Source organism: Xyrauchen texanus, chromosome 28 (assembly GCF_025860055.1).
Source record: "Xyrauchen texanus isolate HMW12.3.18 chromosome 28, RBS_HiC_50CHRs, whole genome shotgun sequence".
In the NCBI taxonomy this organism is placed as follows: domain Eukaryota; kingdom Metazoa; phylum Chordata; class Actinopteri; order Cypriniformes; family Catostomidae; genus Xyrauchen; species Xyrauchen texanus.
In genome coordinates this window covers 1,573,226-1,600,287 of record NC_068303.1, presented here as the reverse complement: position 1 = coordinate 1,600,287, position 27,062 = coordinate 1,573,226, and the positions used below count along the sequence as shown (strand labels likewise).

Here is a 27,062-nt window from a genome sequence, read left to right as displayed (position 1 = left end):
ACACACACCGGCTCCTGTAGATACAGTGCATTGTCGTGCTGTGCGCTCATTGCTTACTGATTGGTTACCTCAGATAACAGCTGAAAGCGCTTTTGTGTTTGCTGGTTTTGTACGTTATCTTCAGCATCAACCAGGAGATAAATGCACTGCAAATTCTTAATCATTATATTTGCCTTTTCTGGGAGTAAAACATCTTTAAAATAAGATTATTTACCTGAGAAGCATACTTCATTGCCAAATTATTTATTCTCATTTTAAGCATATTTCGAACTAAATTTAGTGAGGTATTTGCGTAATATACCTCAAGATATAATATCTGAAATCAAGAATGTATTTTTTTAATTAAGTTGAAATAGTTTTGACAGATGACTTCAACAGAAGCATACAGTGGCAAGAAAAATATGTGAACCCTTTGGAATTAGCTGGTTTTCTGCATTAATTTGTCATAAAATATGATCTCATCATAATCAAAGTCACAAGTATAGACAAACACAATGTGCTTAAGATAACAACACACAAACAATCTTTATCAAACACACCTCATTAAATATTCACAGTGCTGTGACTTTAATAACTGGTTGATTTTCATTTGGCAGCAATAACCTCAATCAAGCATTTCTGATAGATGCGGAATAGACCTGCACAACGTTCAGAAGGAATTTTGGACCATTCTTCATACAGAACTGCTTCAGCTTAGCCATATTTTTAGGATGTCTGGTGTGAACGGCTCTCTTGAGGGTCTTTAGGGTCTGGGCTCTGACTGGGAAACTCCAAAAGTGGACTTTCTTTCTTTTTAATTCATTCTGTAGTGGATTTACTTTGATGTTTAGAGTCATTGTCCTGCTGCATCACTCCACTTCTGCTGAGCTTCAGCTGGCACACTGCCACCCTGACATTATCCTGTAGGATATCTTGAAAAACTTGGTAATTCATTTTTCCCTTGATGATGGCAAGCGGTCTGGACCCTGAAGCAGCAAATCATCCCCAAAATCTAGGTCAGATCTACGGTCCCTCCACCGTACTTCACCATTGGGATGATGTTGGTATGCGATGCCCTTTCTATGCCATCCGTAGAGCTGCTTGTTCTTCCCAAACAATTCAACCTTAGTTTCATCAGTACACAAAACATTTTCCCAGTAGCGTTGTGGAGTGTCAAGGTGGTCTTTGGCAAACTTCAGGTGTGCTTTAATGTTTTTGTTGGAAAGCAGCAGCTTCCTTCATGATGTCCTGTCATGAACACACACCTGTTTAATCTTTTCTGTATAGTAGACACATGAACAGAGATGTTAACGAGCTCCAATGATTCCTTCAAGTCTTTATCTGTCAGTCTAGTGTTCTTTATTACCTCATTGAGCATTCTGCGGTGTGTCCTTTGAGTCATCTTGGCTGGACGGCCACTTCTACAGAGAGTACCTATAGTACTAAATTATCTCCATTTATAGACAGTTTGTCTGAATGTGAACAGATGAATATCTAATGGCCACTTCTAGAGAGAGTACCTATAGTACTAAATCATCTCCATTTATAGACCGTTTGTCTAACTGTGGAGATGAATATCTAACGGCCACTTCTAGAGAGAGTACCTATAGTACTAAATCATCTCCATTTATAGACAGTTTGTCTCACTGTGGACATATGAATATCTAACGGCCACTTCTAGAGAGAGTACCTATAGTACTAAATCATCTCCATTTATAGACAGTTTGTCTAACTGTGGACAGATGAATATTTAACGGCCACTTCTAGTGAGAGTACCTATAGTACTAAATCATCAACATTTATAGACAGTTTGTCTCACTGTGGACAGATGAATATCTAACGGCCACTTCTAGAGAGAGTACCTATAGTACTAAATCACCTCCAGTTATAGACAGTTTGTCTCACTGTGGACAGATGAATATCTAACGGCCACTTCTAGTGAGAATACCTATAGTACTAAATCACCTCCAGTTATAGACAGTTTGTCTAACTGTGGACAGATGAATATCTAATGGCCACTTCTAGAGAGAGTACCTATAGTACTAAATCACCTCCAGTTATAGACAGTTTGTCTCACTGTGGACAGATGAATATCTAACGGCCACTTCTAGAGAGAGTACCTATAGTACTAAATCACCTCCAGTTATAGACAGTTTGTCTCACTGTGGACAGATGAATATCTAACGGCCACTTCTAGTGAGAATACCTATAGTACTAAATCACCTCCAGTTATAGACAGTTTGTCTAACTGTGGACAGATGAATATCTAACGGCCACTTCTAGTGAGAGTACTTATAGTACTAAATCATCTCCATTTATAGACAGTTTGTCTAACTGTGGACAGATGAATATCTAACGGCCACTTCTAGTGAGAGTACCTATAGTACTAAATCATCTCCATTTATAGACAGTTTGTCTAACTGTGGACAGATGAATATCTAATGGCCACTTCTAGTGAGAGTACCTATAGTACTAAATCATCAACATTTATAGACAGTTTGTCTCACTGTGGACAGATGAATATCTAACGGCCACTTCTAGAGAGAGTACCTATAGTACTAAATCACCTCCAGTTATAGACAGTTTGTCTCACTGTGGACAGATGAATATCTAACGGCCACTTCTAGTGAGAATACCTATAGTACTAAATCACCTCCAGTTATAGACAGTTTGTCTAACTGTGGACAGATGAATATCTAATGGCCACTTCTAGAGAGAGTACCTATAGTACTAAATCATCTCCAGTTATAGACAGTTTGTCTAACTGTGGACAGATGAATATCTAACAGCCACTTCTAGAGAGAGTACCTATAGTACTAAATCATCTCCATTTATAGACAGTTTGTCTAACTGTGGACAGATGAATATCTAACGGCCACTTCTAGTGAGAGTACCTATAGTACTAAATCAACATTTATAGACAGTTTGTCTCACTGTGGACAGATGAATATCTAACAGCCACTTCTAGTGAGAGTACCTATAGTACTAAATCACCTCCATTTATAGACAGTTTGTCTAACTGTGGACAGATGAATATCTAACCGCCACTTCTAGTGAGAGTACCTATAGTACTAAATCACCTCCATTTATAGACAGTTTATCTAACTGTGGACAGATGAATATCTAACGGCCACTTCTAGAGAGAGTACCTATAGTACTAAATCATCTCCATTTATAGACAGTTTGTCTAACTGTGGACAGATGAATATCTAACGGCCACTTCTAGAGAGAGTACCTATAGTACTAAATCATCTCCATTTATAGACAGTTTGTCTAACTGTGGACAGATGAATATCTAAACTCTTCCAGATAATTTTGTAACACTTTCCAGCTTTATGCAAAGCAACCATTCTTGATCATCGGTCTTCTGAGATGAGCACATTGAGTATAATTGTCTTTATCTGTTTCACAGGAGCCAGTTCTCGCTGGTGCATTTGATCAAAAACCACACTCGAACACAACCTAAATCTCCTAGTTAAGTCAAATGATATGTGATTTGCAGACATTTTATGCTCCATGCCTACTCTTCCATAGAATACAGTTTGCAGTTTAATTACATGTCACTTGATGCAATGTCCTTGTGTCAGAAGAAGAGTTTCTGAAGAGTGTTTTCTCACTGTAACTAGGTCAGGCAGATCTTGGTCAAAATCAGCACTTCCAAGATAACTGATATTGATTTTGAACAAAAAGTCATCCAACCACTCATAGAGAAAGGGTGTTACGCTAGCCTTTAGTCTTATTGATTGTTAGAGGTTCTGTGAGGACATGAGACATGGTTAAGACACAGATTGTCTTCCTCACACCTTGCATGCATCACGCTGCCATCTCACACAGCAATGTTAGCTTTGTCAGCCCTGCTGAAGTGCTATTCAACGCATAAGTGTTTGATTATGTGGATTTTGAATAAGCTTTGTGCTGGGTTAATGAATGCATGTAAAAGAGGGATTTGTGTATGCGAGCAACCTTGTTCTCATAACCTACTTCTGGAAGTGCTCTGTGTGTTATGCTCTTGTTGATCTGTTTACAGGTTTGTACAGTCCGATTTTTGTATGTTGAAACTGTGGACTGCACATTGCCAAAGACTTGTGACCCACATATTACATGACGAGAGGGACAAGTTTGGCTTTCCTTACATTGAAGAAGACTAGCTTGAGTAATAAAATCTTAAATTAATATCCCAGTTCATATTAATATTTTTTTCATATTAATATTTTTAATCATATTAAGTTTAGCTCAATCGACAGCATTTGAGTCATAATGTTGATTATCACCAATTTTTTTTTAGTTTAGGCAAAAATCGAGGTTACAGTGAGACACTTACGGCACTTTCTTTCATTTGAAATTAAAATTAATGTAGAAAATACTTCCGGAACCGACTACAAAAAAGTCAATTGTAGGTTGCTAGTGAGCGTTTGAGCTGCTGAATGTTCTGACATTATCAAGCAGCCTACATGCCAGTAAATAAGTGAGACAGGACAGTCTGTGATGACCTTATGCCCTTTGTTCATTCCTTTAATTATCTTCCAGTCTGTTTTCATCTCGTACGTGACCTGTTTTTTTTCTCTCCCCGATTTGGAACGCCCAATTCTCAATGCGGTCTAAGTCCTCGTGGTGGTGTAGCGACTTGCCTCAATCCGGGTGGTGGAGGAGGAATCTCAGTTGCCTCCGCGTCTGAGACCGTCAATCCGCGCATCTTATTACGTGGCTTGTTGAGCGCGTTACCGCAGAGACGTAGCACGTGTGGAGGCACAACTTGCCATGTGCCCCACCGAGAGTGAACCACATTATAGAGACCATGAGGAGGTTAACCTAACATGACTCTACCCTCCCTAGCAACTGGGCCAGTTGGTTGCTTAGGAGACATAGTGCGTGTGGAGGCTTCATGCTATTCTACATGGCATCGATTCACAACTCACCATGCGCCCCACCGAGAGCGAGAACCACATTATAGCGACCACGAGTAGGTTAACCTCAAGTGACTCTACCCTCCCTAGCAACCGGGCCAATTTGGTTGCTAAGGAGACCTAGTGCGTGTGGAAGCTTCATGCTATTCTACATGGCATTGATTCACAACTCGCCATGCGCCCCACCGAGAGCGAGAACCACATTATAGCGACCACGAGTAGGTTATAACCTAAAGTGACTCTACCCTCCCTAGCAACCGGGCCAATTTGGTTGCTTAGGAGACCTGACTGGATTAACTCAGCACGCCCTGGATTCGAACTCGTGACTCCAGGTGTGATAGTCAGCGCCAATACTCGCTGAGATACCCAGACCCCGCGTACGTGACAGCTTTGATCTCATTGGTCGGAGTTTGGTGCACAATTAAAGACACATTTGTTGTTTTATCATCCCACTTAAATGTTTAATTCTCTTTGTGTTGCAGTGGATCAGGCTGATCCGTATGCTCATGTCGCTGCTCTTCACTTTGATCAGATGTTGCAGAGGTTTGGATCTCCAATCATCATCCTGAACCTCGTCAAGGTGAGAAAATCCAGACTTTCCCGTGAACGTTACAGAATCTGATCTTGCTGGTCATTGTGCAATATTTATCAGTTTATATTGTCCAAAATAATGTTTTTATCTCATCATCGTTTATCGAATATCTGCTGGATATTCTGTTCTACGCTTAACTGCAACGAATGAATGTTGTTTTTGAAATGGCAAGACCGGCGGTGCCGTTGCCGTTCCCAATCTGGACCCATTCTGGGAAAATAATGATCTTAATTGGTTTTACTATATAAAATACTGTATATAACAATTAGCCTGTCAATTACATGCCTTAATTCAGTGCGAGAAATTCTATTAAAAGTTCATTTAATCCCGCACTGTAAGAAGCACCACCTTTTTGCTTTCAGCAGGGGACAGTAAGCGCAAATCCAGCAGTACAGATGTGCAGCTGTAGAGGCACAAACGAGTGCCGGTCTTTTGAATAGATTCACTAAAAAGATTCATTCATTGATTCGTTTTATGACAATTTCTGCAAATTATGCCTTTGCGGCAGTAAATGGTGCCATATGGCAAAAATACTGATTAAAATATTTTTTTTTGCAGTGTTGTCCTGAACAGGAACTTAATTTGAATTATAGTTATTTTAGCACGTTGTGTTCTAATGCACATGTTAGTAATATAACTGATGCACATACGAACACACACAATGATGTTTGAACTAAACGCTGATATGTTCTTGTCTCTTTAATGTTGGTTGTAATTAGGAAAAAGTGAACACACACACACACACGGGCCACGTGATATCAGCATAAGGTGCCAAAATAAGATTTGGATGTGCAGGTTGTGTAGACAAAATTTCACACGCCAAGTTCTGCATGACAGGATGAGCACACATGTGGATGTGTGTGTTTGTCTCTTTGTTTCAGTGTGTGTGTGTGTGTGTGACAGCACACGTGTGAAGAGCACATGGTCTAGCACACTTAATAACTGTGTGGAGTTAATTAGGCTGCGATCTTTGTATGTAATGCGCCTCATTTAGGTCATTAAAGGTTTGGTCACTGAGCACAGCCCGCTTTTGTCTGGACAGAAGATTAGACAATTACACACACACACACACACACACACACACACACACATACATACACATGTGTTTTGCTGTTTTTGGCCTCCAGTCGAGTGTGTGAGGGTTTATTTAGCTGTGCTTTGGGATACAGATTTTGCATATTTTTATATAATTTATTTTTATATAACAGATTTTTCATTTTTATATATTTGATTTTTATATTTTTATATATTTGATTTTTATATTTTTATATAATATATTTTTATTTAACAGATTTTTATATTTTTACTAGAGCTGTCAATCTTAGCTCAAAATATTAGCTGAGAAAGCCCCTCATATAACAAAAACTATTTATATCAATATATACATAGTTATCTTTAAATATTAAAAATGTATATGTATATAAAATATTCAGATAATTAAAATGCTTTACATTATTGTGGCAGAAGAGTTCATGATTAATAAGACAAAAAGCAGCTTTAGAATACAATGTATTGTTTATTACCATAATATTGCTCATAAGTCACGTGCGTGCGTGCGTGAGAGCGAGCGTGCTTGAGAGCGAGCGTGCTTGAGAGCGTGCGTGCGTGAGAGCGAGCGTGCGTGAGAGCGAGCGTGCGTGAGAGCGAGCGTGCGTGAGAGCGAGCGTGCGTGAGAGCGAGCGTGCGTGAGAGCGTGCGTGCGTGAGAGCGAGCGTGCGTGAGAGCGAGCGTGCGTGAGAGCATGCGTGCGTGAGAGCGAGCGTGCGTGAGAGCGAGCGAGCGTGCGTGCGTGTGTGCGTGTGCGTGCGGGAGCGCGCGAGAGAGCGTGAGAGAGCGTAGCGTGCGTGAGAGCGAGCGTGCCTGAGAGCGAGCGTCAATTATGACCCGGGCATCAATTGTGGCTTTACTGATGATATTATATAGATATTTTTTGTACATCTACGAATTATATTTTACATAACACTTACATTTAGCCTCTTTCCCAAACTCTCTCACACGTTGTGTCTCACTGGGACACACACATACTCACACAAACACTCACTCACTCAACAACCGGCATTCGCCACTAAGTGGCGATGACGTCACCACGACGCTTGTGCCAGGCTATGTGCACGTTGAGGCTACGTGTAGTGTCGAACACCCGCTGGCAGGAGATCACGGGACAGATCCAACAGGTGACACGGGTCGATTGACTGGCTGATGCACCACCTGTGCCCCCTACTGTGCCAGCTTGCTGTGCTTTAGCCACCCTGCACTCTGCTCGTTGTTGTGAGCGTCGCTCCTCTGCCCTCCGTTGTTGTTGGAGGGCGACTGCCTCCAACGGGCCAGTAGCGTCCTTAACACGCCTCCTCCAAAGAGGCCGATCATGACACTGCTGGTACCAGTCGTCGGCAAGTCCACTCAGCTCCAGATCCTCCTGTACCACTTCACTCCATCTCTTCTCCAGCCCGTGCCGCGCCCGCTTAGCCCCCTCAATCCGGCTGAACAAAAGCTGTTTAGGCATGTAGTGGCCGGGCATGCAGGCTACATGACCCAGCCAACGCTGCCTCGCCTGCCGGAGGAGCTCACCGATGGGACTTGGTCAACATCTTTCAAGGATTTGTGAGCTCCTCAGACAATCCAGCCTGGTTAAACCCAGGATGGATCGCAGGCAGGCCAGCCTAAATGTTTCTAACCGGCGAAGGTGTTCCATTAAGCATAGAGAAGAGAGGGAACCGTGGCCGAAAAGACCATGACGCGAAGACATGTGCCCGCAGCCGCTGTTCCGTCACTATGTAGCCCAGCAATTGTTCTTGCTTGGACCCGGCATGCATCCATGATGTGGTGTGGATGCACCTATGCTGGAACAGCGTTTTGGTAATTACAAGCCCATGGGCTGCACAAAAAGCCTCCTGCCGTTGTTATTGAGCTGATCTGGCCTGTGCCTTCCAATCACTCCAGACCAGGTGCCAGCATACTTGCCAACTCGGGCATTGAAGTCACACAACAAGATGACTCTATCCCGAGGGGCCACTTTAGCAGCACCTGTGACAGGAGGTCATAGAAGGCATCTGACTCATCGGCCTTGCCTCCATCCCTCCACGGATGTTCGTCTTCAGTGGGGGCAGAAGTAACCACGACCGCCACTCCTCGCCTCTGGTTGATGGGAAGGCAAGCCCAAAGTATCCCGGGGCTTACAGCTTCCCACACCTCACCACCACGCTCCCATGCCCCCTTCATTCTTTTGTTCAGAAGAAGAGCCACTCCCTTTTGTTTGGCAGTCTCCTGCCCCGAGTAGAGGACTGACCACCCCTCATGGTGGCATGAGCCAGAGCCGGTCCACCGGATCTCCTGAATACCTCAGAGATCCAGAGTTTTCGTGTTGTAACAAGGTTTGTTTTTCCTGTCAGAAACGAGAGAAGAGGAAACATGAGAAGATCTTGAGTGAAGAGCTTTACCCCGCCATCACCAACCTCAACCAGTTCCTCCCGCCGGAGCACGGCATCGAGTACATCGCCTGGGACATGGCCCGATACACCAAGAGGTGTGTGTGTGAGACTCAATATCAGTAAATATAACTCATGCCTTGTATTCCAAGTCATCTTAAGTGATACGATTGCTTTGTAGTTGTAGTTATTTGCTGAAAATCATCTCCTTTGCCACAACTATCATATAAACAAATGCTTCAGGTTTGATGTTTGATGGCAAGTGCTAATGTGTTTATAACTGACTTTCAGTGCGTAATTGCTAAAACATGAAGGCCATGAAGACACGTCATGCCACAGTTTGTAATCTTTCTATAGTTAACCAGCCAACTGGCCAGTAACTGTTGTACTAACTTAACAAAGCCAAATTCTTACTTCGATGTAGTGGTTTGCGAGTGTAAATCGTGGACCCTGCACACACACGTGCATAAATTATGGAAGCCCTGAACCGCAAGGTCACAAGGTGAAATTTTTATTTGCGTGTTAGTGCCTTCCCAAGCCTATGTCCTAATATATATATATATAAATAATTATCCACAATTTTTTTATTTATTTTTTTCAGGCAGAATATAGTTGGTTTTTATTTTCCTTTGGGGAAAAAAAAAATTCTGACTTTTTTTTTTCTCTCTAAATGTTTTTTTTTCTTGCTAGCTAACAATTAGCATGTGGTACCAACCTCGGCCACCAGGTGTAACTATTAGTAAGCATGAAATCTTATGCTTAAGGCCAAAGTATACTCCGGGTGTGCGTGTTGCGGATCCTTCCTCGCACAGTACGTGTGGCGCAAATTGCATCATCAGCACCACCGTGCGGCTCGTATGCGCGCATCGTCTAAACCAGCGTTTCTCAACGGGGGCGTTTGGACAGTGTTGGGGGGCGGTGTGAACGAGGCAGCAGAGAGGGGGCGCTCAGGCACAAATGGGGGGCGTTACTCAGAGGTACTCAACAGGCGGCCTGCGCAAAATCTTTTCAGCTCTTCTCCTTAGCCTATGTCTTCGTCTTGCTCGGATTACTGCTGCCACTTCACCAGGAGGATATGCCAGGAGAGCCGCTTCCTAAGTTACACATGCTTTTAAGAGGCGGAGAATTTTCAGCGCAAAATAGAGGCGCTTTCACCGGCTTTTTCTGTACATAACGCGGAATACATAATTAGAGCATAATTAGTGCTCAGGGCTCACACTAATGACCGTAATTAATTTTAAAAAGTGTCTGTTTTTGACGTCGTTTTTCTTCGGTTCAGTTCAGGTGGCCGAGCTGTTGTCGATCTTTGTTCGTCATTTGAAATGAAATGACCATTTGTAGGCTATTCAAATTTGAAGCCTAGTATATATTGCCTAATCGAGTCTTGTGAACGACCGCTGCTTTTTCATTGGCCATTTAGGTTAGTTACGTTATTGTTCACGTGATTGGTTCATCTTAAAAAAATTTGTGTGTGAGCCAGAATTTGTTTGAATTTCTAAATACATTTGCAATACCTTTCAAACAATCCATGTGTTTTTGCATTTTTTCCAAACACAATATTACTCAACTTGAGGCTTTTACATGTAGTTTAAATACAATAAGAAACTTCTGTTTCAGTTTTTTTTACCAAAAACTCAGGCTTCAGGTATCAGTGTTGCAATTGTTTGGCTGTAATAGTATTTCTGAAGTGTTTTTGGTTTTTTTTTTAGGGGGGGGGCGTTAAGAGGATCATGAAGAGGTCAGGGGGGCGTTTGTTCAAAAAAGGTTGAGAACCACTGGTCTAAACGCATCGTCTGCGCATGCGCTGGCCATTGCCTGTACTAACAGAATGTCACAAAGCAGTTGAGGTGCGCATGCATCGAACGCGATCCTATTCGTTCACGGTCAGAAAAGTACATTCGGAAAGGCGACGCGGTCGACCGGGTGCGAGGTTATTCGTAACTCGCCAAAACGAAGTATACCCGGACAGAATCACACGCATATGAAAGACAGCATGCTAGTGTGCGATTAATCGAACCAATAATAAGTAAAAAAAATAAAATTCTGTGATTTTTATTTATTTTTTCTTAATCAGAGCGAGAGAGAGAGAGAAGATTTGCCTGAGGGAAAAAAAAATTTTTTTTATAGGTCTAAAATTTGTTTTTTCAACTAGTTAATTTTTTCATCACCTTGCGGTTCGGGGCTTCCGTGAAGCATTAAGTATCTTCTGGACACTGTTTTGGTGCAGATGTCTAATTCATCTTAATTATGTAATGAGCTGAATATGTCTTTGTCTCTTTGTTCCTCCTGTTATTTACCGTGTCTCTCTCTCATCTGTCTGTTTGTGTGTGCAGTAAACTGTGTAACGTGTTGGATCGACTCAGTTTGATCGCTGAGAATGTGGTGAAGCGGACGGGTTTCTTCGTTAATCGACCCGATCTTTACTGCCATACGTTACGACCCGATGAAAGGTAAACACACACATATGCTCAAGTGTAGGTGTTGAATGAGACTTGTTTAATGTCTGTTTTCACAAGGCCACAACTTTCCAAAAATGTCATCATTTACTCCCACTTATGCCGTCTCAAAAGACTTTCAGCCACGGAAAACAGAAGTAGATATTTTGATGGAGATACGTGGTGTCTTTGTCCATAGCATGCAAGTCAATGGGGTCCATAACTTTCAAGCACCAAACTGATTGGATCACTTCAGAAGACACGGATTAAACCACATGAATTACTTTTACGCTGCATTTATGTCCTTTTTGGTGCTTTTACGTTTTGGACCCCATTGACTTGCATTATATGGACAAGGACACCTCATATATAAATATCTTTGTGGTCCACGGAAGTACGAAAGTCATAGGATTTTGAGACAGCATAAATGTGAATGCATAAAAAAAAATGTTATTATATTTTTTAGGTGAACTGTCACTTAAACTCTATGGACCCGTCGGCGGTTCCAAAGGGGGGCGCTATATCGTAAAAAAAGATTACGACTAAAACGTTAAAGTCCTCGTATACATATAAGGCATATGAGGTGTCGTTTGAAATATTAGAATGTGAACTTTTTATAGATCAGTTCTGCATTTGTTACTTAAAATAATAAAATAAGGCCTCAAATCATTCGTTTCGCAAATGAGTGCCCCCTAGAGGTAATGGGTAGAAATATTAAGATACAAAATAAAAGTCCTTCACATAGCACATACATAGACAAGTCATATATCAAATAAAAGCTCTCACTCTCAGGAATGTGACTGAGCAGTTAGTTTTGTTGCACTAATACCACAGTTTGAAAGATTTTCAAAATAATCACAAAGTGAATTATGATTTCTGTAAGTCATCAAATACAGACGTCTTTTTTATGCACTGATGACTGCTGCTGTAAGTCCCAAATAGCCAAAAACTTTATAACTGCTTTTACTTTAGAGAGTTGTCTAAAAAATGTGCCATTTGTTTACTTGTCTGACACCTAAATTGAGCTTGTAGTCCACTCAGAGGCCGAGATATTCAATGAAATAATGAGGGAGTTGCTTGAACTGAACATTAGACTGAATGTCTATGGACGAGCACATCTGTGAGGGGTAAAATGTGTTAGAGCGCCACCTACAGTTCACATCTGTGAGGGGTAAAATGTGTTAGAGCGCCCCCTACAGTTCACATCTGTGAGGGGTAAAATGTGTTAGAGCGCCCCCTACAGTTCACATCTGTGAGGGGTAAAATGTGTTAGAGCGCCCCCTACAGTTCACATCTGTATATTGTGATGGAATGTGACAGTGTAACGATTATTTTTCTAGTGTTTGCTGCCATCTAGTGGAAAAAAATCAGACTTTTCATAAGGTGGCATTCGTTAACATTAATTACTAACATGAACCAACAACGAACAATACATTCACAGCACTTGTTAATGTTGGTTCATTTTAATTTCAACATATGCTAATACAATTTTGAAAATTAAAAGTTATATACGTCAACATAAGTTAACCCGGGGCTCTGGGTATCTTGGCGAGTATTGGCGCTGACTAGCACACCTGGAGTCGCTAGTTTGAATCCAGAGCGTGCTGAGTGACTCCCGTCAGGTCTCCTTAGCAACCAGATTGGCCCGGTTGCAAGGGAGGGTAGAGTCACATGGGGTAACCTCCTCGTGGTCGCTATAATGTGGTTCTCGCTCTCTGTGGGGCGTGTGGTGAGTTGTGCGTGGATGCCGCGGAGAATAGCGGGAAGCCTCCACAGGCGCTACGTCTCCGCGGTAACGCGCTCAACAAGTTTGGTCCATGGCTCTTCCACAAGGTCATAACACTAGAAAAATGCAAATGATTAAGAGGGTCCAAGATAAAGCTTGTACAATGTAAGACAACAGACCAGCAGCCATTTCCATTCTCATATAAACGTGTAAATGTGAACAAAAATGACCTCCACGGGTACAAAATGTGAGCTCACGTGTTGAAGCGTGTACACGTTTCCTCCGTATGTTTCTGATATGAGGTCAAAGTCTGAAGACATTTTTTAGACCCCTCGTTCAAAAGCAAAACAAAACGTTGTGTCTCTTTACAGGTGGGGAGATCTTGGAGGGAAGGTCACACCTAAGGGCAGGTTGCAAGTATGTTAAGCACAATATATTTGTGCATATATATATTAAATAAAATACTCAAATGCACACTTGTGATGTAGCGGAACAATATGCATAAAATGTAACAAATGAAGCATGACTAATTGTGTGCTTTTGAACAGACTGGCGTTTTGAGGACAAACTGCGTGGACTGTCTGGATCGAACGAACACGGCTCAGTTCATGGTGGGCAAATGTGCTCTGGCCTATCAGCTCTACGCACTTGGAATGATAGACAAACCAAAACTTCAGTTTGACACAGACTGCGTCAGGTAACCGCAACTGAGCTTGCTTTTCCACTGCCGTTTATTGCCGCCTCAATGTGGGCGGGATAATAAGCTGATCACCAAAGTTGCGCCGCCTCTATTGCTGTGACATCATCTTAAACGTGACACAAACATTACTGACCATAAACATTAACACGAGCGCTAGCTGTTAGCTACTAGCTCATTGTGCTGCATAAAGCAGTTGTTGATGGTGATTTTACACAGGTGTATCAGGTGTTTTACACTACAGCTGTGTGAGGCTGATTAGGGCAAAATATACCGAAACATTAAAAGTTATTTCGGATAATAGAAATTATTGTATTGATCAAGTCGCGGAGTGCGGCTCGAGTCTCGTGCGGGTGTGTGTGTGTGTGCATGTTTGTGTGTTCGTGCGTGCGTGTGTGTGTGTGCGCGTGTGTGCGCGCGTGTGTGTGCGCGTGCTTGTGTGTGTGTTTGTGTGCGTATGTGTGTGCATGTGTGTGTGTTTGTGTTTGTGTGCGTGTGCGCATGTGTGTGTTTGTGTGTGTGTGTGTGTGTTTGTGTGTGAGTGTGTGTGTGTGCGTGCGTGTTTGTGTGTGTGTTTGTGCGTGCGCGCGCGCGCGTGCGTGTTTGCGTGCGTGTTCGTGTGCGCGTGCTTGTGTGTGTTTGTGTGTGCATGTGTGTGTGTTTGTGTTTGTGTGCGAGTGTGTGTGTTTGTGTGTGTTTGTGTGTTTGTGTGTGTGTTTGCGTGCGTGTTTGCGTGCGTGTTCGTGTGTGTGCGTGTGTGTGCGTGTGTGTGTGCTTGTGCGTGTTTGTGTGTGCGTGCGTGTGTGTGTGCGTGCCTGTTTGTGTGTGAGTGTGTGTGTGCGCGCGCGTGTGTGCGCGCGCGTGTGTGCGCGCGTGTGTGTGCTTGTGTGTGTGTTTGTGTGTGTGCGTGTTTGTGCGTGCGTGTGTGTGCGTGTGTGTGTGTGTGCGTGTGTTTGTATGTGTGTGTGTGTGTGTGTGTGCGCGTGTGTGTGTGTTTGTATGTGTGTGCGTGTGTGTTTGTATGTGTGTGCGTGTTTGTGCGTGCGTGTGTGTGCCTGTGCGTGTGTTTGTGTGTGTGTGTGTGCGTGTGTGTTTGTATGTGTGTGCGTGTGTGTGCGTGTGTTTGTGTGTGCGTGTGTGTTTGTGTGTGTGTGTGTGTGTGTGTGTGTGTGTGTGTGTGTGTGTGTGTGTGTGTGCGTGTGTGTAAGTGCGCAAGGACTCTTTTGAACCGAAATTTAAATATATGTAGGATATTTTAAACATTGTTTGGACGTTCTTAACATATTTACTTTAACCAATGACTTTGTTTTAATTAGTTATTTTGTTGTGGTATCTTGTAGGGCTCTTTGAAATAACTGAAATAATTTGGCGAAGTGATTTGGAACCGTAATGCGGTCTAGACCTGGATCTACTTCATAGCCAAAGAACCTCCGTGAACCAATCAGAATCAAGCATTCAACAGACCCTTGGTATAAATAATGTTAACAAATAGAACGTTTAATGCATTACTCTTGTGTACCACAATAATTTAATGCATTTTAATTATCTGTATTATTATTTTTTATAATAAATATATATATATATATATTATTTATAATTATATAAATATAACTATTTATAATTGCTTAATCTTTATAAATTGAATTATTGCAATTTGAGGGGCTTTCTCAGCAAATATTTATATATGCAATTAATTGGATTAATTAATTGGTATTAATTCAGTTAACATTTTTTAATCAGTTTACAGCTTTAATTATTAAATAAACTGTGTTTTAAAAAAATAAAATTAAAAATAACATCTTATTCAAATTCTAATATAATTACAGTAATTATACATATTTAATGATGTACCCGCCGGGGTTTGTAACACACATTCAGGTGTTCCTTTTAAATGTCCTGTAAACAACAAAATACAGTCGCATATTTGGCCGGTGTGAATGCAGCCTTTGTGATACTGCCTTTTTGCGACTGACCATATTTGTGTGTTTGTGTAGATTATTTGAAGAGTTGTATGAAGATCACGGCGACACGCTGTCTTTACAGTACGGAGGATCTCAACTGGTGCACAGAGTGAAGACGTACCGTAAGATCGCGCCCTGGACACAACACTCCAAAGACATCATGCAGACGCTTTCACGTTACTATAGCAACGCCTTCTCAGGTAAACAACCACACCTTTGTACTTCAAGAAATTACTCTCACATCATGACATTTGCATAACAATAACGTCCTAAAAATTATGGTAATACCACGTTACTTCCTGTTGGGTGTTTTCATACTCATATTTCGCCTATAATTCAATGCAATTGCATAATGAAAACGACACTTATCTGTAGGACCTTTCATATTTGTTGCATTGTGACATTATTTACATGTTACATTTTCTGCTCAAACTCTATTTATCAGAAATAGCCCATAAAAAAAAAAATGCATATTTTGTTTAATATTTTCTAATATTTATGTTACATGGTAGTATGTGTTACATTGACTTTCTTATGCTGATTTAATTAGATTACAATAATTTGGTATTACGTCTGTTATCATGAACCATCTTTGTACATGCTTTGGATATCTAGTAATAATTATCCATCATTTGTCCACACAAGCCTGTACAGAAATGTGCGTATTACGTAATATTACATTAATGTTTCACACTTTATAAATTAGAGAGAGAGAGAGAGAGATGTCTTTGTAATGTCCACCCACATTCACAAGCTCATTCTGCCTCTTATACATTATTCATGTCTGCTTTTGTGCTGATGGGTCGCTTTGTGTGAATTATAATTATTACATTTATGTGCCCAGTTTTAACGACCTCACATCTGCCCTGTGCACAGCCGTATCTGTCATGTAAAACATATTTTGTTATGCTGCATAAAGTCAATATCTTAAGCAGTAGTTTTGTCTTGTTTTCCAGTAAAAATATTTAATCCTTAAAAAAAGGTGCATTTGATTATTTTTTATTAAAGGAATATTCCTGGTTGAGCTCAATCGACAGTATTTGTGTCATAATGTTGATTACCACAAAAAAATGATTTCATTCCCAAACTTCCTAGGGTACAATCAGATATAAAGTATTTGGCTATTTGGGGCTTACAGCAGCAGTTATCGGAGCACAAAAGATATTTTTGTATTTAATGACTTACAAATATCATATTTAATTGAAAATCTTTTGAACTGTGGTATTACTGCAACAAAATAAACTGCACAGTCACATTCCTGAGAGTGAGAGCTTTCATTTGATATATGACTTGCCCCATTTAGATGCTATGCGAAGGACTTTTATTTTGATATAAATATTTCTATCCTATTACCTGTAGGGGGCGCTAATTTTCAACGCGAATGTTTTAAGGCCTTATTTTATTATTTTAAGTAACATAAGTGCAGAATTCAGAAGTTCTAAGCTTTCAAATGATACCTCATATGCCTGAATTATGTATACGGTGACATTAACGTTTTAAACGTAAACGTTTTCCGCGTTTTTGGACACGCCGGCAGGTTTGTATTGAACCAAGAATATACCTTTTAAGCGAATCGTTCTTATAGTGTCTTATTGGCAAATCTTTTTTTTTTTTTCACGTTTTTTTGTTGAAAGCTTAAACTTAAAAAAATATTTTTTATGATTTCTTAGATTTTTATAAAATTTACGATTTATGCATAAAACAAGAAATTATTTATTTATTATTTATTATTTATTATTTTAGCTAAACATATATAGTTGAATACAACACACTAATAATGAACAATACTTTTAAAGCATTTCTTAATCTTGTTTAATATTAATAACAACCAATAACAACTAAACGTTAACGATTGCGTGTTTTATAAATTTACATTAACCAAGACTACAAACGTTGTAAAAGTTACCAAATGCATTAATTAATGTTAATAATAAAATAAGGCCTCAAAGCATTCGCTTTGAAAATTAGCGCCCCCTAGAGGTAATGGGGTAGAAATATTTATATCAAAATAAAAGTCCTTCGCATAGCATCTAAATGGGGCAAATCATATATCAAATGAAAGCTCTCACTCTCAGGAATGTGACTGTTCAGTTCATTTTGTTGCTCCTATACCACAGTTTGAAAGATTTCCAAAAGAATCCCAAAGTTAAATATGATATTTGTAAGTCATTAAATACAAACATCTCTTTTGTGCTCCGATAACTGCTGCTGTATTCATGGTATGTTCTCTGAAAACAAGTCTTATTATCATACATCATTTTGCTTCTATTAAATGCATCCTTTTCTAATTATATATTTACTGGAAAACAAGACAAAAATACCAATTAAATAAAGGATTTGATGACGCATGTGCTTCTAGAATCGTGTTAAACATAGACTTTGATCTGAGCAGTCACTGCTAATTGTAAATTGTTGCGCATGCTCATAAAATCAATGTTATGGTTTTAGGATATGAGTGAAATCTAATCAGACTTATTGGAAAAGGCGCCGCATTACAATCAAGTGCTGTCGTTATAACGTCCCCACGTGAACAATTGACTGCTAGCTAAAGTGCATGTTTTGCGTAAACAGATGATGATGTTGGATTGGAGAATCAGGGGGCTGTTTATCTGTGTACAGATGTTTGTTTTCAAATTGCCACTATGACACGAGTCATCTCAAATTCGCTGCAAGCTACTAACAATAACAGTACATCATATTATTTATTTTATACAGTCAGAGCACAAAAACAAGGATCTTCATTCGGGTGGCAGCATTAAAGGGATAGTTCTGTCATTATTTACTCACCCTCATGTTGCTTCAAACCTGTATGACTTTCTGTCTTCTGTGGAACACTAAAGGAGATGTTAGGCAGAATGTCAGGAGTAATATTTGGCTGACACGCCAAAAAGTTTCTGCAGGTCTAAAAAAAAAAAAGTTTTAAAATGCCCATTCGCAAATTAAGGCCTTAATCGTTGCATTTAAGGTCGTTTTAAAGTGTAGAGTCATTTCTGAGCACGAGTAACCCCAAACCAAATTTGCGGTCTGTAGGACAAACTCTATAGCGCCACCATCAGTTCAAAAACATTACTTTTCTTTTGTGCACATCTTTTGAACCATTTGTCCTCTACATTCTTCTTGCATGTAATTACTCTCCTCCTGATGATACTCATGGACCGCTTACATTTAAACTCCGCCCATTACAGTGGCCGCCATCTTGGATTATGGCGTTTATCGTTTATTTGCTACTATCCCTGCAAACTTTGGCCGATTTGCCTAAACAGCGGCTCAAAATAATCTCCAGACTGATCCACAGCAGTGGGGATTTCTTTAAGACTGCAAGGGAAGCTCAGCTTCCCCTATAATGTCAAAAAAATAATGGTCAAATATGTACTATTGTGTAAACAATTTATTGACTAAAAATGCGTTAGAACACGTTCATCTCGAAGACGAGTTCGTTCAGAATCAGCTACATTACATATAGCAGGTCGGCTGACTCGATTTACTTCTCATACATTCCCGTAGCGTCAGTGCATTTCCCTGTTGAAGCCGAGCGTCCATTGACTTCAACGGGGCTGCTCTGAACAGTTTTTTCAGTGCTCGAAAATAGACGGTCATTGGATAAATGCTGCGATTATGTCCCGCCCACGGACGCTCAGCGTCTCTGGGGGTGAATGAGGAGTGGGCTGGCCCGGACTCCGGGCTTCAGCGTGATGATTGGAGGATCTGTCGAAAGACTGCATCTCCTTTTGATTGACAGCGAATCTGTACTATAAGAAGTCACTGAAGCTATTTCAGCTCAGTCCCATCGCGGATTTCTCAAGTGTAGTCGAAAGACAAACTGCTGCAACCTATTTCTTTATATTTGTTTGGCGAAATTGCTAGTCAATTTGCATAATACATTTCACACAATTATACACCACATTCCTTGTTTCAGTTTTACCAAGTTTAATATATTTTGTTTTAGAGCGTTCATTCGTTCGTTCGTTCGTTCGTTCGTTCATTCATTCATACAGTAGGCTAGGCTAGCGTCGTACGGGTGAAACTGCGCACGATGGCAGACGGTGCTAATATTGTCGACCTGATTTTGGCGAAGCCATTTGAAAGTCTTCCTTACGAGGAAAAATTAAACAGCAGGGCAGATCAACACCTAAGATTGATTTAGTGCAAAAAATAGGGTAAATAAGTTTATAATGTAGGCCGAAAATGAGCTTCCCCTCTTTGAAAGACCAGCAGCCACCACTGGCTCTAACACATTTTAAAATAATAATATATAATTTAATAATATAATAATTATAAATAATCTCCAGACTGATCCACAGAGTATGAAAAATACCACATTTCGATTTTCGATTTTGTTGAAAAGTTACGCAAACGCAAATTTAACGAGGTGGACATAAAACAGGAAGTGAGGCTGAATCTTGCCAATGGTTTGTCGTATTGAAACGAAACTTGGTATGCTTCATCAGGACCATGTTCTGAGGGTATGTGGAAAGTTTGGTGACAGCGCCACCTATGGGTCAAGCTATCTGTCCTAAATATCCTAAAGTCATGAGTTTGGTCTCTATGGATTCCTCGTGCCATGAGGATTTCAATGATTCCAATATCAGCCATACATCCTCTCTGGCACGTTGATTTTTAACTTGGTTAAATATCTTTTGAATGCATGTTCAGATTTATAAGAAGTTTGGTATGCATCATTGACATCATGTCCTGAACATACCTGAGCAGTTTGGAGACAGCGGCACCTATAGTTCAAAAGATAGACGCCAGCCTTGGCATGTGTTTTTGCCATTCGTGACTCAAGTCATCTGAGTGGCACAGTGTATATATTATTGGCTAATCTAGGACATTAGGGATTAAGATTGCAAAAACAAAAGTTATTTCCACATTTGTAAACTTTAAAGTGTTTCTACTGTATATGGTATATATGACTGTTCTTGAGCTCCCAAGGCATTTACATTGAGAGAGTGATACGATGACACACTAATTAAATGTCCTTTAGTTGGTCTTATAAAGGTCTCAAATTTAGCTTCATAAAACTTGCTGAAACTCTGATAGTATATGCAGTAATATTGCTTCCTATATCTTGCTATTCTATGCTAACTGTGCAGCTAATGTTTGCTGCAACAGGCTAATAGTGGTAATGCAGCAGGAAACGGAGAGGAATGATATGTCTGAGACTTTTTGCCAGTCTTTTTGATGGACGTGTGAAATGTAATCAAAAAGCTTTTACATTTGCTCAGATGAGGGTTTGAATTGGCGCTCCAGAAGGACATGCTAATCGCATAGCAGACACGAAACGAGAGGAAAAGTTAATAACTAGAATAGAATAGACAGTAATCCCACTGGTGATAAAGATGAAGATTGTCTTCTGTCATTGTAACCTGGGCACGTTCACCTGCTTCTCCGCATGTCATGAGTCGATACGCTCGTGTTAATGAGACCGTTTGAGCGCATCACCGTCACTTATTCTTGTCTTCGTGAGTCGAGAACACTGCGGCATCATCCGTCCAGAAAAATGTCTCTTCTCACCAACAGGTTATTCAGGGAATAGTTGCATAAACAAATTACAATTGTCACATTATTTACTTACTCCCATGATGTTAAAACCTGTATTTGGATTTGTCACAAGAAATAGCAGCATTTGGGTGAGTAAATAATGACAGAATGTACATTTTTGGGTGAACAATTCTTTAAAGCTGATCTTTGTTTAAAGTTACGTTTCTAGACCTATTTAAAGGAATATTCCGGGTTCAAAACAAGCTAGGCCTAGTGCACACTAATATGTTTTCGTTTGAAAGCACGTCTTTTTCTCTCCGTTTTGGGCATCCGTCCGCACTGAGACAGCGTTTTTGTCCGCGAAAATTTAGCTTTTTGAAAACGCACTCCAAAGTGGATACATTTGAAAACGCCGTTTTCGCGCTGTAGCGCGCGCGGACTGTGATAACGGATCATAGACTGCGAAAAAAGATGGACGACGCCCTTTCGCTCTTTTCCATTGGTGAGATCTGAAGCCGCCAGTGTCCTGATATGGCGCTAAATTTCTATAATTACTTGACTTGAGTCTGCGCAGTTGCGATTTCGGGACCAGACCTGCGCAGTAGTGAGCAGGAAGTAAAGCCGCGAAATCAAGGCCCCGCCCTCACTCTCGCTGAATCAATCGCAAGCACACGCCCCTTTTGATTTTTCACTTATGACGGTGTGAAATAATTAATTATAGAAATTTAGATATTACATTTAGAGCTCCAATCTCCTCAGTCCTCTGAAGATCCCGAAAAAAATCAGTCGGTGCTTCAGTGACTACTTCGCTCAGAGAATCTGTCAATCACAGCTGTCAATCATGATGTCACAGCACCGTTTTTATAGCATCAAACTTATTTTGAAAACAAACACTTGAAATGACATCAACGTGATAGAAACGACAGTAAATGACAGAAACTATCTTTGGAAAAAAGATATGTGAAGTGTAATTTAATTGTTTAGTTGGTCTCACGTCCCGTTGAATAACATGGGGAGGCGGGGCTTATGACCTATACTAGGACCAGCCACCGGGGGGCGATCGAGACGTTTTGGCTTCACTTTTGAGGGCCTTGTAACGGATGCTTTGGAAAACGATGACGCATTTTTAGTCATGTGATCTATCCAACCAAAATAATCAAGATGGCGGCCCGTGTTATAGCGGCGCTGTTGTGCCTGATACTCACTTTGATAGCGTTCATAAAAAATAAATGTCACTTTCCTCTTTCATATCATTCGATATCGATATTTATCATGATATTGAATCCATTAAAATTATTCTCATATTTCTTTACATACAAATATCCAAGTATGGGGGCACAGACACCCTTGTGACTGAGGACTGATGCTGTTTGGGGGTTCAGAGCTGTCCCGAGAGACAAACTTTTGAACATGTAAAAGTCTGAATGGACCATTTTTCTATTTTCATTAAAGTGAGAAAGACTAAATTACAAACTCGTCATTGTTTTGTGTTTCATCCTTGTCATGGAGATGATGACATCTGAATAATTTCACAAAACTAGAACAGAAATCTGTTTATTATTAAAGGCTTGTTACATGCTGATTAATAAAACTACATTTAGAAAGAAACGTTATGGTGTAAAGGCGCTCTGGAAACATGCGCCTCGTGTTTACTCACATGTGGGGAAAAGAGGAAGTGGATCCGGCCCGGGCATCGCGGAAGCGGGGCGGCCCGGGCATCAGTGAAGCGTGTTTCAGTGCTAGAGACAAATATTCAAGAATACAGCACAGAACGCTGTAACCGGCGCTGTTGTTTTATCGCACTGCTCACTAGAGACGATGAGAGGGCGTCACCGTCGTCGTGATGTCTTGCGGTCAAGATGGAATCAATCTGGGATCCGGATCGCGGTGACCTGCGTAGCGGGGGCAATAGCAACTTCATACAGTCTTTTCCACTGACGCGGAAGAAATCCGCACAAAGCCGCTCCCAATGCTAGTGAACCGCTTGCCCCCGCGCTGCTGTCAATCTTACAATCCACCTCGCGAGCTTGACGCTCGGCTTTCATAGGAAGGAATTGAAAGCGCTCCCTCACATTCGCTCAGCACGTGCCAGTGGAAACATACGATAAGAAAGCCAAAAAATGATAGCATTTTTAGCAACAGGCATGTCTAGATGTAGAACACAGGTTAAATATCGAAAATTAATCAAAAGCTTATCGTCGATATCGTGGAGTTTTTTTATCGCGATAAATATTGATATCGTTTTATCGCCCAGCCCTAGTTCCTTCAAAGGCGAAGGGAAGTTTACTCGGAATTTGTGTCCGTCGACGGAACACAAGGACAATTGCGTTTCAGACCGTACGTGCAGCGGGGATTTTCCGCATGCGCAGTGACACGATTTAAGCATTTTCATACGTTTCAGTGTGGACGAGCAACTTTTGGAAAACACTTGAAAACGTTAGTGTGGACGGAGAGCGTTTTGAAACGAAAACGCCGTTTTCAAATTTATCGTTTTCACTATTAGCATTTAGCTCAATTGAACGCATCTGAGGCATAATGTTGATTACCACAAAAATGTATTTAGACTCCTCCCTTTTTAGATACAAATAAAAATGTTGGTTACAGTGAGACACTTACAATGGAAGTGAATGGACATTAACCTCTTAAACCGCCGGCGAGTCGAAAAGTTGTCCAAAAGGGGTCCAAAAGTTTACGCTTTTGCTCAAAATGCTCAAGTCCACGTATACAGAAGTCAGGCATATGAGGTATCATTTGAAAGCTTAGAATCTGAATGTTTCATAGATAACATAGATACACATCACTTCTGCATTTATGTTACTTAAAATAACCAAATAAGGCCTTGAACATCTGCATCACAAAAAAAAAATTTGGTCCAAAACAAAATATGCAGTCTCGCAGGAAAAGCATGCAAAACAAATAATCATAATATATGTTATTGACTATTAATGATAACATGTGATATATCAGCTTTCTAATGACAGCTAGATTGAGCTTGTAGTCCACTCAGAGGCCGAGATATTCAATGAAACAATGAGGGTGTTGCTTGAACTGAACATTAGACTGAATGTCTATGGACGAGCACATCTGTGAGGGGTAAAATGTGTTAGAGCGCCCCCTACAGTTCACATCTGTGAGGGGTAAAATGTGTTAGAGCGCCCCCTACAGTTCACATCTGTGAGGGGTAAAATGTGTTAGAGCGCCCCGTACAGTTCACATCTGTGAGGGGTAAAATGTGTTAGAGCGCCCCCTACAGTTCAGATCAGCGTTTTGTGGAGGAAAAAAACATTTCTAGTACTTCCTGCCATCTCGTGGAATAAAATAAGACTATTTGGAGGGAGACTGGGCGAACAGGACCAAAGTTACATGCTTACAAATTTAGGACAACAAAAAACGTAAAGAAAATAGAAAACAAATATAATTCTGTTTATCATAAGATTATTAACACATACAATATTATTTATGAATAATTGGAGGCTTTTTATTTATTTGGGGGGTTGTCTGACAAATGAGACCAATTATTTGCAATTATTCCACAGTTTGTGTAAATGGGGTGCTTTTAAATTTGAGTGTGAAAAATTGCGGGCGGCAGCCCAAAAATGCACCAGAATGTAAATGTTTCAAAAGTATAAACACAAGATGTAAAGAACATGTGTGTTAACATGATTTTACTGATTAAAATCACTTACTAACCCTTTCTGTGTAACGTTATATCCAATTTTACAACTTCAGTGCCATGTCGATGTCTGTCAACAAACACAAAACCCTAAAAAAACAGTAAAAACGTTGATTTAAACAACTGAAATAATACACAAGTTGTCTGTGCTTTAATGTCAGCTGCTGAATCTCATCTCAGCTTTATTTAACTATAAATATTCTGAAATGGCCTTGAGGGATAACGAGGAATGAGACTAATTGTGCTTAGTGCTTGTCATTTAACTCTTAATTACGATCAGGCACCGCAGTAAATGGAGCCGTGAGCGCGAGAGATAGACTCATGGGGGATGATGAGAAACTCAAATAAATCCCAAGACAGCAGCCCGAGACATGTAATATGCCTGTCGTACTTCACAGACACAATTATGGCAAATTGTATTCTTTTGATGCTCTGAGTGCCCTGGTGTGCTTTAAAAACAAGGTGATCACAGCTCAAAAATATGTGCATCCGCAGTGTGTAAAATGTCACACGTTGGACTCACTTGGTCTTTTCACAGATTGCATTTATCAGTTAAATTCAGCTTTCTCTTCATTTTTATTTAAGTTTAGTTTATTTATTGGTATGACAAAAGCCTTGTATCAGTCCAGTTGCATTCGCAGGCCAGCTGTGTGCATCTTAAAATAGTACAGAACAATGAATATAAATGAACAATAGAACAAATGGAATAAACTAGTAATATTTATGAATAAAATCAAATTACAGTAGTGTAAAAGGAAACAGAAATGTAACAATCTTCAGGTTCCAACAGGTTGGAAACTGAAACAGATCCAGCAGATGCTGCAGGTCCAGTTGTATTGGTTGCACTGTAAATGTCAACAGAGAGTTCAAGAGTTGAGAGAGTTTCTTTATAATGCCCACTAGAGTCAGAAAAGAACGAATTTATTTCGTCCATTTGCAAATAATGGAAAAATAATAAAAAATATATATATAAAAATAATAATTTGCAAATTAGTTTTAAACTTTAATTTTATTTTATTTGTAAATATTCTTAGTTTAATCCATTTGGCATTTTTATTTTTTTACTTTAATTTTATTTTATTTTTAAATATTCTTAGTTTAAAGTTAAAAAATAAAAATGGCAAATGGATTAAACTAAGAATATTTACAAATAAAATTAAATTAAAGTTTAAAAATAATTTGCAAATGGATTAAACTAAGAATATTTACAAATAAAATTAAATTAAAGTTTAAAAATAATTTGCAAATGGATTAAACTAAGAATATTTACAAATAAAATAAAGTTAAAGTAAAAAAATAAAAATGGCAAATGGATTAAACTAAGAATATTTACAAATGAAATTAAATTAAAGTTTAAAAATAATTTGCAAATGGATTAAACTAAGAATATTTACAAATAAAATAAAGTTAAAAAATAAAAATGGCCAATGGATTAAACTAAGAATATTTACAAATAAAATTAAATAAAATTAGAGTAGTATAAAAAATAAGTCAACAACTTTATCATCCATTTTCATTTATTTTATTAGAATAATTCAAATAGAGAATAAAAAAATAAGCCATAGCGTTTAAAGCAACATAAATATGCAACTAAATACATCTTTCACAATCTGCAAATTTTATTTCAGACGTAGCAAAAAAATAAAATTAAAATACAATTAAAGAATGTGCGCACATCTTATGAAAATAACAATCTACAAATGTAAATGTTTTTTTAGATTAAAATACTTTCTCATAACGCAGTTTAACATGCAGACTACTATATTAATAAGCCATTTATACGTTGATTCCTCCAAAAAGTACATATAAAAAAGTTACTATTTCAAAACATTGCTGTTTGTTTGTGCATTCTGACCAGCCCGACACCGCAACACTGTCTCAACCAATGGTGTGAATTTGGGGAGGGACTAACAGTTTGACCGACCAATGACAGATTGACAAAGTTTTGAAAGCGATCATAATTTGATTAAACGTGAATAATGATGCAATCTCTCCTGTCTCTCTCTCAGATGCAGACAGACAGGATGCTATAAACCTCTTCCTGCAGGTTTATCAGCCGTGTGAATCAAAGCCTCATCTCTGGGAGCTGCCCACCGACTTCTACCTTCACCACAGTAATACCATGATCCTGCCACAGGAAAGGCACAGGTGAATTTGTGTCACTCCACATTGTGAAAATCACAAGTTCA

The 27,062-nt window shown here is 39.7% G+C and overlaps 1 protein-coding gene across 1 annotated transcript in view; it reads left to right on the top strand.

The window, feature by feature from the left end:
* fig4a (FIG4 phosphoinositide 5-phosphatase a) overlaps positions 1-27,062 on the top strand; it is a 77,313-nt gene that overhangs the window by 21,990 nt on the left and 28,261 nt on the right. Inside the window, exons 10-16 of the mRNA XM_052096522.1 lie at positions 5,366-5,463; positions 8,865-8,998; positions 11,234-11,350; positions 13,433-13,478; positions 13,610-13,758; positions 15,753-15,919; positions 26,883-27,021. Coding sequence (XP_051952482.1) covers positions 5,366-5,463; positions 8,865-8,998; positions 11,234-11,350; positions 13,433-13,478; positions 13,610-13,758; positions 15,753-15,919; positions 26,883-27,021 — 850 coding nt within the window. The remainder of the gene's footprint in view (positions 1-5,365; positions 5,464-8,864; positions 8,999-11,233; positions 11,351-13,432; positions 13,479-13,609; positions 13,759-15,752; positions 15,920-26,882; positions 27,022-27,062) is intronic.